Below are 10,861 nucleotides of genomic sequence, written 5' to 3'. Positions count from 1 at the left end.
ATAAAAAAGTCAGATGACCCTTTTTGCAAAGAAAAATCCCTTTTTCCAATCAGAAATCACAAAAAATGCTCTTCTTATGAAACAACAAGACTTTAATGCATGGTTGGCGCAGCTTACACTACACTACAAAAATGGAATACATACTTTTCTGCTTATTGGAATAGTCTACACACTTTTGCTACTAGGTACAAATAAGTTTTGTGGCTTGCCCTTTAGCGAATTACAATATGGAAACGGATACAGAACGAAAATAGTTTAACAATAATATTGCTGGAATAAACAACATCCACGGTAATACTTAGAACAGCACATCGTCGTCGCCCTCGTCCAAAATATTGGCCTGTTGGCGCACATCGATGCCCTGCTGCAGGAGCTCCGCCTTTTTGGCATCGGCCTTGATCCTCGCCTCGCGCTTCTTGTCCTGGATCTTCTTCAGCCGATAGAACTCCTCGCGTTCCAGTTCATCCAGCTCAGAGATGATGTAGGCCAGTGTCCTGTCGATCCGCGGAATGATCACATGCTCGATGGCGTTCACACGACGGTTGGTGATCTTGATCACCTCGTCCAGGGTGACGAACGAGGTCTGCAGCGAGGCCAGCTCCACGAGCAGCTTGACGGCGCTCTGGTAGTTCTTCTTCAGCTTGGCCAGCTGCTGGCCACCACGGGCCAAGCCGGCCAGCTCGTAGGTGTCGGCTCCGTCCGTGTAGGACTCGAAAACGGGCAGGGTCACGCCCGCCACGTTGTCCTTCTTGGTGCGGATCTTGATCTGGGCCTTGGTCACGTTCTGCAGCACCACCTGGTTGATGTCGCCCGACGTGAACTTGGCCTCCGCCAGCGAGAAGGCCGCCTCTTTCATAACATCGCCCATCAGGGTCTTGGTCTCGATGATCTTGCCCAGAATCATGCGGAATCGCATCTGGAGGGCATCCGCCTTCTTCTTGAGCAGGCCATGGCCCTTTTGTGCGCCAGCTAGACGGGCCTTCATCAACATCTGAGCACCACGGGACGGGAAGATCGGTAGCCTATCTTTTCCGGACATTTTGCTGCTTGTTTCGGGTGGTAATTGGCTGGATTAAACTATTTTCAACTGCGTATCGAGAAAAATTGCAACCGTCGCAGAACACTGAAAAACTCCAACTGGAAAATGACGGACGGCAGTGTTGGCAATGGCCAGCAGGCAATCGATTGCAGTTAGTGCTGGGAAATACTCCAAAGAGCAGTGTTGGTTACTACCCCAAACAGCTGATTTTGCATTTAAAAGTAAACAAAACTGACTTATTTTGTTTTCTTTTTGGGGTTTATAATGCTGCTGCAACGTGTGTGGTTGCCGCAATTAAACCACCACCTGCGTCAATACGCCAAAAAGTCCCGCGCCCACTTCAAGCCGATCATGGCCGTAAACAAGCGCATGGTCCACCAGGAGATCCTGCATTATGTAAACCCCTTTGCCAGGATCAACGTAAAGTCCGATGTTTTCCTGCGCATCCAGCCCGCGGATGTGCATCAGTACACCAGCGGAGATGTGTTCATAGCCCAAATGTGCGGCGGCCAAGTCAAGAACTCCAATGTCTCGCTGGATGTGAAAATAACCGATGATGACAAGGTGGTCAATGTGGTGGTCAAGCAACTGGCAGAGCAGCCCTCGCAGTTCGAGTGCAATCTGCAGATTCCCGTGCGATCCGATGTCTCCGTGGAGGCCAAAGGCAATGTCCGGGTGGAGGGAGTCCAGAGTGAGCTGCTGCAAGTCAAGGCGGCTGGAGGCATCCTCACCAAGAATGTTAAGGCCACCAACATCAAGCTGTACAGCGAAAACGGAAACATCAACTGCCAAGGCACGCTGCTGGGCAAGATCACCGAAATAGAGACACATTGTGGGGTAAATAGGGATTACTATAGCCCAAAAAACCTACCATTGACTTCTAATTCCACTCTACAGAACATTTCAGTGGACAAACTTCAGGGAGACAGCCTGAATTGCTCCACAAAGGCTGGCAGTATTGTAACTGACTGTTGCTATGTGGAAAACTCCAAGTTTCAGACGCAAACAGGACGCCTGGAGCTCAAGAATGTCCACAAAACAAGCCAAGTGCATGTCCACCAGTCGGGGGAAATCAACATGAGTAGGTCAGTCTAAGAAATGTCAAACTATGTGGCTACAATTCAAATATTCTAGCTGGAGTACATGGCAATCTCCAAGTAATGACCAAAGGAGGCAGCTTAAATCTGCAACTATCCGAGCTAGTGGGTCATAACAAAATCGATGCCCAGAACTTGAAAGACGAGGCTATCATTCACATATCTCAAGCCATTGAGCAGGATCTCCACATAGAGGTGACAGCCGCTGAAGTGAAATTGGAAACCGAACTGGAACATGTGGCCCATGCTCTCAACGAAGATAAGAGCAAATTCCTGCTCAACAAATCGAATACACACCGCCTGCAGGTCAGCAGCACTGGCGACAAAGGCGTCCGCCTGGGAAAACAATCGTGGAGCGATATGATGCGCCAAAAACTGCAGGCCATTGGAACCGAGGCGCCCTAGTTAAAGACGGATACTCACTAAGTTACGAATATATTGTGCTGCAAGCTACAATCTCAGTCATTTTTGTCTTTCCTTTCATGGAGGTATTTTCTTTAGGCTTGGCCCGACTCCTTATCCATATTATCGCTCAGGCATTCGAGGGCCTTCGAGAAGATTGAATCTTCCCCTTCGGCTTTCAGTGCAGACACGAAAAGCTGCACCTTTTCATCGCCAATCTCTTGGAGATCCGAGTTCTCGGCCTTTATCACCATACAGGCTAGCAGGCGCAGCAGCTTAAACGCATTCTCCACATACTGCTCCTTGGGAGCGTCCTCCTCCTCGTCGTCATCCTCGAAGTCGTTGGTCTCTGGATCTGATCCGGTGTAGTTATCGATGTGCTGCTTGAGTCGGTACCACAATTCCAGTAGATTTGAGAAGGCTTCCTTGTGATAGAAGTACTTGAGGCGCTGTAACAGGGAATCGTTTACTAGAAACATTCATAAGTGGGCAGGGGAAATAGTTGAACTCACACTCCAAATGTGCGCCAAATCCTCCAGATACTCCTCCTGGCGTTCGCCCAATGGAATGAGTTGCAGCGGCTGCTGCAGAAACTGCAGTATCCGGGCCAGACAACTGACTATGCTGGGCGCGTAGACGTCCATGGAGGCCTGCGCCTCGGGCAGCTGCACCAGAATGGTGCAAATGTTGAGGTAGGTCTGTATGATCTCCACATCACAGGTTATTTTCGGGCCGCACGAGTCATAGCCAACGTCGGCGTCTTCATCGCTGTCCTGAGCGGCCACTGCGGGCAGCACTTCAGCCTCGCCGTTCTCCTCGCCGGCTTCCTCGTCGGCCAGCTTCGACTGGTCGTCGCGCATGAGTCGCAGGAAGGCGCTATTGACGCCATCGCAGAGCTCTGGCACCAGGAAGACCTCCGCAAAGGGCTTCAGATTCAATGTAGACTTGGCGTTCTCCTCCTCCACCAGGGCACAACTGGCCAGCACAGCATTGGTGGCCTTCAGGGCAGCCACCAGCAGCTCATCGCTGACGGACTGTTGCAGAATCCTGCCCAGATTCTGGGCGGAGTTCTCGAAGGCGGCAAAAGCAGATGTACCAGTCCACGGCGAACTGCTCCTTGCCGCTGAGCACATGGGCCATGATGTACTGGAACAGGCGCATCAGTTGGATCAGCATGGCGGTGTCCATGCAGTTGGTCAGCTTAAACAGTGTCTCCATCGTTCCATTACTGCAGGTGAGCAGTTCGGCGCACTCCACCTGGGCGCACATGTTGCCCAGCAGTCCGATGAGAATCTCGTACAGACGCACATCCTCACAGCCGGCAATCAAGGAGTACATGATCGGATCGATGGCCTCGTTCTCCAGCAGCAGGGTGACCACTTCGGGGGCCACGGACATGTCCCACACCTTGCACAGGTCGTCCTCCAGCTGCTGTTCCAGGGGTGATTCCGGCTGCAGCTCCACCAACTTCATCACGGTCTGCAGGATGAAGCGACTGCTGTACATGGTGTTGCCCACGGCATCGCCGCGCATCCGCTCCAGCAATTCCGCCTCCTCTGCGTCGTCTTGGGCGGGCGGGGGCGTGGTCGAGGCGCTGCTAACGCTGGCAGAGACGCTGGCAGAGGCAGAGGCGTCGCTTTCCTTGTGGGTCGCATTTTCGTTTTCCGCGGGAGGAGGAGGCACATCGCTTTCTTTGGCGACCAATGTGCCCCCCACCCCAACGCCACTCGCCGAGGGCTCCGCGTCTTCCTTGGGCATTTCGATCTGGTTCTCGGTCTGGGCTAACTGGCTGACGGCTTCTTTTGGCAGGACGCGGTCGGGCAGTGGGCAAAAATCAATATTTTTTGGAAAAAGATCCTCTTTTTTTAAGACGCGGTCAGTGTGGCCGTAGATATTTTCCTTAACTTGCCATTAAGCTTACTTACGGTTAACGGGAAAAGCTCGTATTTGTGCAATGCAACTAGCTGGTCACACTAGAGCCAATTAAGCGCGGACTCAACCCCTTTTTTTTGCAAAGGGTCCACCTGCAATCCAATAGAATCCACAGGGATATTTAAAATTTTGGCGCCAAAAAGTCATTAAAAGTCTCTACAGTTTTGTTAATAATGTCCTACTCTTAGCTTTATTTAATATAGTCTTTACTAAATTCTTTCAATGTCAGTTGTTCAAACAAACAAATCACAACATTTTTGTTGTAACCATATATTCTTATTAATAAGTGACTTAGATGCAATGTTAACAATGAGAGGTAATCACAGTTTATGCGGCTTTGGGTTTTCCCCTGAGCAGCAAACTCGAAAGATTGCTGTAGGGCAGCTCAAAGGCCAGCGAAAAGGCAATGGAGGCAAGATAGACGATCATGGTGAAGCCGCAGCAGATGACGCTCTGAAAAATATACAAAAATAAAAATTAAATTATGTGAAACAGGATCAAAAAGCAGATAACCCACCAGCAGGAAGGGATCGACAGCAGAACTCGTACTGGTCAGGCTGTACACGAGGGCAATCACCAGGGGATTCAGCAGATATATGGCGTAGGACAGGCGGTTCAGATGCTGGAAGCACTTGGCCTCCAAAAGTCGCGACCACCAAACTCCGCTTCCGGATGCACTGCCAACGATCATCCAGCAAACGGTGAGGGAGAACAGAGCCCGACCCAGCACAAACAGCGATATGGTGATCAGGTGGCCCAGATCCCGCTTCACCGTGGAGTAGATGCAGCCGAGGAACACCTGCAGACTGAAGTGCCACAGCCAACGGGTCTGCTGTTCGCTCAGCTCCATCTGGAATCGCTGCTCCTGGAGGCACCAGGCCGCGATTGCACCCACGATATAGGGCAGCACCCTCACAAAGGGACTCGTGTATATCTGGGTGCCAGTGGCATAAGTGGAGTCGAAGGAGAACTCGAACTTGTTCGTAATCCCGATCCCGTAGGACCAAGTTATTGTGGCTAGAAGTCCGGAGATCGTCAGTACTTTCCCCACTTTTGGATGCCTACAAGGAAACAAAATTAAACATTACATTGAAATTATAAACTAAATTATTTAGAAAGATTTAATTGAATTGTATAATATGCATGCCTCGTTACTTGCTTTGTATTGTATTTAGTATTATGATTTTAAATTCAATTCAAATAATATACATCAAATTTTGAACTCAATAGTCAGATATTTATCTTAACTATTCAATGTTTGTTTCAGTGGGGACCACAATTAAATTGTTGATTTTACATATATTTAAATTTTGTGTGCATGCATTTTTAGATAGTGTTAAATTATTATATTTATTACTAAAGAATTCATCGACGCTTTTCTTGAGTTATTAAAGGATCTACTAGACTTAGGACTCACCTAGCGTAAATGAAGAGCACAAGGTTTGCCAGCAGGAAGAACTGCATGTCGCAGGCCAGACTCCAGCTCCAGTTGGCGCACATCTCGCGGTGGTCGAAGAGGTTCTGGATGAAGAGCAGGTTGCGCCACCAGTGCTGGGGACACAGTTCGTCGAACCGCTCGTTGATGTGGAAGACGGAAACGTCGCCGATGTAGGCGAAGGCCAAGTCCACGCTACCCATCACCACCAGGTAGAGTGGACCCAATCTCAGGTAGCGATGGAACAGCAACTTACCAAAGAGCTTCATGTTACCCCACAGTCCATTGCGACGCACTGCCTCCAATTGCTGGGCATTTCTCAGGAAGTTGTAGGTTTGCAGAAAGCCACTGTTAATGAGTAAAATAAATTATATAAATATTTAATTTAAATATTAAAAGGTAATATTCACCTGATGGTAAAGAAGACATCCACCAGAAGAGGGGCCGTCGAAACGTACTGGAAGAAGACCTTCTCCGCGTACGAAATCAGCACCGTTTTGTGGTGCACCGTGAAGTACATGTACCACAGGACATGGAAGATCAGTATCCAATGGCGCACACCGATCGCAATCCATTCATGATGGGAATCTCCCCCGGTTGGTTTGCCCTCGTGGCGCTGATCTTCCTCCAGTTATGGGCCACATCGAAGCAGGACACAAAGTTCTGGAGTGGCTGCCACTTCAAGATGGAATCCATAGCCTGCCAGATCTCTGATTCCACGGGAGCCAGACCGGAATCCACTTCATCGCCCCTCTTGGCCACCCGCAACTGCTGGGCACAGAGCATTAAGGCTCCGGTTACCAGGACAGTGGCCACCACCAATCGGAAGGTCAACCGCTGGTAGAATCGCTCGCTCAGCTTCAGATCCTTCATGTACAACACCTCCGGTTGCATGTCGAAGATGTCGTCCTCGGCGAACGAACCACCGGCCACATAGTCCCTGGCCAGCTGCTTCACCTCCTCGGAGGCACAGGCGCTGGGCAGGCACAGTCCGATGTGCAGCACCTGCTCGGACATCACCTTGATCTCCACCTGCCAGGGTGAGCGATGCCGCAGGTAGATCACCCGGTAGTCCATCTCGAAGGGGGCACTTTGCGTCAGGATGCTGTAGTGCATCACCCGCTCGTAGTTCCGGGACAAGGTGATTCCCACGGGTCCCTGCACTCCACGACACGCCTCCCGACTGCCCAGCCAGTAGTTCTGCCCGAATACGAACCCGGACGGCTTGGTTCCCGAGGCATCAAGAACTGACAGTTCAAGGAAAAATATTATTTTATTCAAATTATATTAATTACTATATTAAATTCTCATAGAAACTAGACTATTGTCACATAATTTAACACTATTGGGTATGAAAAATCACTCAACAAAATAAGTATTAAATTTATACCACAAAAGTAACAAAATAAAACATATGAGGTTTAAAAACCAGGCTTTTAGACTACAGTTTTAGACCTTTTGGTATAAAAAAAGAAACTAAAAAGTTATTTAGTATTGAAGTGTTTTTTTTTAATTAAACTGCCTTAATCAAGCGCTCTTTAGAATAAATTAGGCCATATTAATATTTTTCTGGTGATACAAAAAAATATTGGATTAGTACAGATAAATCCCTGGCTGTTAATTTGAATATTTTTTGTTTCATATTTAAATTCCGTATAAAATCAAATTATTTGAAATGATGTGGAACATATTTGGTTTGAAATGGGTCCTATTTGTTTTATATGCTGTTTAATGTGGCTTTCATTTAAACTGAATATTTATAATATTAAAATCGATTTTGTTAATTGTTAAAATAATAAATATTTCCATATTTTAAATGACTAATTACGGCAAATCGAATCAAAAAACATTAAAATTGACTCTGAATACGTTTACTACTTTTTCTAGTCATTACAGTGGTTAGTGTTCAAGTTTCTATAATTGCAAGTATAACTGCTTTCAAATCAACATTAAATGTAGTAGATTCCTCGTTAAAGCAAACGACTAATTTGCATATTTTATGGTTTATAAATTACACAATTTACTTTCTGGTTACTTACCCTTTATGGCCCAAGGTTGTTTACTGAGAATTCCCCGCTGCACTTGTTTCAGGTGGGCGTGGCAGGTGGGACTCACATTGCTCTCGTTGGCCACTTTGGTTAGCCCAAAGATGACGGAGCTCCGGATGAGATGGGGCTCATGCCGTGACTGGACAGTGTATCCTTCTTTTTCCGGAATATTTGTAGCCATAACTTCCGTGGACAATTCCAGGCTGGCATTGAAAAGTCCGTAGTCATAGCGATGCCGTCGCAAAGTGGACTCATTAACGGCTGCATCCGCTACGAAAGCCAAGATGCTGACGATTAAGACCGACCTCCAGTGCCTTTCCATGCCGAATGCACCGCCAACGAGCGGCAGCTGGAAACTTAAATTGTTTACCCATCAATACGAGCACTCTTATGTTACGAAAACCAGGGGCAGCCCTTTCAAATTACGACGACTTCCTACCGGAAAAGATTTACGAGCTGAGAGAGCCGTAACTCCGGGTATATTGCACTCGATTGTTCAACAATTGCTAAAATTTATTTTTTGCCTCAGGTTCCGTTACTTCTGCCTTTCTGTAAGGCACACAAATATTTAACAATCATAAATTCGCTGTAATTTATTAATGAATGATTTTGAAGTATTTTGATTTTGATTTTTGTAAAAAAAGGAACTTCAAGTTGCAGTGAAATTTTGATTTTTGTATTAGCATTTAAGAAAAACAAATCTAATTAATGGTATCAAGTTAAACAACAAAAAAATAAAAATATTACAGTGCCTAAATACCTTACAAAGCTTATTATTAGAGTAAAGTGAAAGATAGCCTTATGTTTTTTACCAAAATATTGTACCTCAGTACAAGTAATTAGTTACATCTAACTGTGGCTTATAATTTTGCTTGGTAAATTGAGAAAACAAGAGGGCTAAAATCAAGAATGTGTTTCTTTTTTCATAAAATAATATCTTATTAAAGCAACATGTTGAATTAATTCAATAGTTGTTGAAAACCTCAAGTCTCAAAACACTTGAAACTTATTATTTTGAGAAATTTCTTTGAATAATAATATTGACTAGATATGATATTTCAGCACAATAGATATTTTAGCACCCACAATGAGTTTAACCCTAAATGGTTTAAGATAACTTAAGAAAGGGGAAGTACACCTGCCACCCGATCAACCGATCGCAGAACATGGAAGTGGTAATGGTTGCCAATGGAGTTCAATTCAAACATCAATTAGCCGCATCCGAGCAGTAAGTGCGTCTCAATGTCAGGCTCCAATGTAGCGGATTAGTTTGATTCACGAGAAATTCACCCTCAAAAATACAGTGTCACCTGAAGGTTTATGGGCTGCCAAAGGCAAAAGCCAATCAAACTTGTCACTCGACTTGACTCATGAGATTTCAAGTGCGCCCCCATTGATTCCCCAAGTTCAGTGTTATTACTTTTATGATTTGCACCCAAATCTGCAAATTGTTGGCAGAGGTCAACGACTAGAGTGCGTGTGTGGTAAATATTTCTACGATCTACGTAGCTTCAGCCACGTGCATCAGAATTCGCAGGCATAAATAAAATTGGCCAAATTTTGTGTTTGCCCAAAACACTTATCCCAAAATGATGTTTGCTTAGGTTGATTGGGGGGTAGAAATTCGAGAATTAATCCCCCGGGCGTTTTGCCAATTTTGGCACTGTCGTGGGCAAAAACCCAACAATATGTATGGTAAATCCCATGTTTTCTTTGCTCTCGAAGACGCGCAGATTCGGTTAAGCCACCGATAGCGAAGTTTGCATTTATTTGATGGCAGCTAATGGCTTTTGGATGAAACCGTTTCAAGGGTAAATCGTAAATCTGCGCATCGTTTCGCATCTAATTTCTCGGCTTTGGCTATGCAAATGAACCTTCACCTTAACTTTGCCATCGAATCGGATCCCGATCGCCCAGTTTTTGGACAAACGATGGGTTTTGTAACTAATATTCGCGAACTGGCACTGGTTTTGCCATGTTTGCTGGCTTGCGTTTTATGTATCTTTGCTTATTAATGGCAGTGCCATAAGAAAATGGTGATTTATTTAGGGTCAAGGCGTGGATTGTGGATTGGATAGAAAACTGGCTTTCGGATCGATTAAAGTCCCGGATTTAATCAAATGCAAACGAATAAAATGTGACCTACTTTCAGCTGCGACGCAAACAAGTATCCAATCAATATAGAACCGTCCTTGGCATTCGCTTTTGTTCGACAAGAGTTTCCGTTTGTTATTATTTCGGCTTGTTTGTTTGTTTATTTCTGTAAAGTTTTGATATCGAAACCGGGGATTTGAAATTAGTTTGTTTTTTTTTTAGTTTTTAAGCGCGGCTCACGCAGCTTCGCGTCTTTCCGAGGAACTGTGCGCCCTTCGCTGCGTTGCAAACCTTTATAAACTCCGTCGGCGCCAAACGCACGTGAACAGGTATCAAGCGGGGCTTAAACAACAAAAAAAAACATACAGATTCGAATGAAAACAAACCGAGCGATGAAAGCGAAACTGCTCTTCGCGTTGTTTATTTTTGGGAATCTTGCGTACGGCCTGCATTTGCGATCGGCCATTTCGTACGTCACAAAGCCGCGCTTTTAAGTGCCGGTCTTGGCGTTCTCGTTTTTCACACCGATCGATCGAATCGATCGCGTTCATTGACACCGCGACGATAAGAAGGCGTTCCCCGGAATTGGGATCTCCAAGGAGCGCTTTTACAACGCGTTCCCTTTTTAGGACAGTCAAGCTTCATACTTACGAGATTTTCATAGACAAAAATATACATTGGAATACATGTCTTAAAAAGTATGTAGATTTTGTTAAAGACATTTACTCTTTTGAATGTACAATTTTGATTAAAGTTTTTATAATTAATTTTATAAAATTAAGCCGGAACTGTATATTTCAAACAAAGTTTGACT

The 10,861-nt window shown here is 45.7% G+C and overlaps 4 protein-coding genes across 4 annotated transcripts; 1 reads left to right on the top strand and 3 right to left on the bottom strand.

Annotated features, from left to right (window-relative positions):
* Positions 1-71: 71 nt before the first annotated feature.
* LOC128254188 (V-type proton ATPase subunit D 1) lies at positions 72-1,136 on the bottom strand. The gene has a single exon (XM_052983065.1). It carries the CDS (start codon positions 1,037-1,039, stop codon positions 299-301), a length of 741 nt encoding a protein of 246 aa, XP_052839025.1. The 5' UTR covers positions 1,040-1,136; the 3' UTR covers positions 72-298.
* A 57-nt stretch (positions 1,137-1,193) lies between these two features.
* On the top strand, positions 1,194-2,601 carry LOC128254184 (uncharacterized). Its single transcript, XM_052983062.1, has 3 exons — positions 1,194-1,876; positions 1,937-2,120; positions 2,174-2,601. The coding sequence occupies exons 1-3, from the start codon at positions 1,304-1,306 to the stop codon at positions 2,539-2,541; spliced, it is 1,125 nt and encodes a 374-aa protein (XP_052839022.1). The 5' UTR covers positions 1,194-1,303; the 3' UTR covers positions 2,542-2,601.
* LOC128254173 (uncharacterized) lies at positions 2,556-4,431 on the bottom strand. The gene is given in 3 exon segments (XM_052983040.1): positions 2,556-2,987; positions 3,051-3,623; positions 3,625-4,431. Coding segments are annotated over 3 exon segments (1,599 nt in total). The 5' UTR covers positions 4,297-4,431; the 3' UTR covers positions 2,556-2,633.
* A 221-nt stretch (positions 4,432-4,652) lies between these two features.
* LOC128254164 (nose resistant to fluoxetine protein 6) lies at positions 4,653-10,311 on the bottom strand. Its single transcript, XM_052983024.1, is given in 7 exon segments — positions 4,653-4,923; positions 4,988-5,531; positions 5,888-6,253; positions 6,316-6,457; positions 6,460-7,152; positions 7,945-8,302; positions 10,100-10,311. Coding segments are annotated over 6 exon segments (2,202 nt in total). The 5' UTR covers positions 8,276-8,302; positions 10,100-10,311; the 3' UTR covers positions 4,653-4,797.
* Positions 10,312-10,861: the final 550 nt, after the last annotated feature.

Source organism: Drosophila gunungcola, assembly GCF_025200985.1.
Source record: "Drosophila gunungcola strain Sukarami chromosome 2R unlocalized genomic scaffold, Dgunungcola_SK_2 000004F, whole genome shotgun sequence".
In the NCBI taxonomy this organism is placed as follows: Eukaryota; Metazoa; Arthropoda; class Insecta; order Diptera; family Drosophilidae; genus Drosophila; species Drosophila gunungcola.
Note: the sequence above shows the minus strand (reverse complement) of the source record. Positions and strands in the feature narration are given on the sequence as shown.

Coding starts and splice junctions, on each gene's coding strand:
- LOC128254188 (XM_052983065.1), bottom strand. CDS start 1,039: ATGTCCGGAAAAGATAGGCTACCGATCTTCCCGTCCCGTGGTGCTCAG.
- LOC128254184 (XM_052983062.1), top strand. CDS start 1,304: ATGCTGCTGCAACGTGTGTGGTTGCCGCAATTAAACCACCACCTGCGT. Junction 1,877..1,936: donor AAATAGAGACACATTGTGGG/GTAAATAGGGAT, acceptor TCCACTCTACAG/AACATTTCAGTGGACAAACT. Junction 2,121..2,173: donor GTCGGGGGAAATCAACATGA/GTAGGTCAGTCT, acceptor CAAATATTCTAG/CTGGAGTACATGGCAATCTC.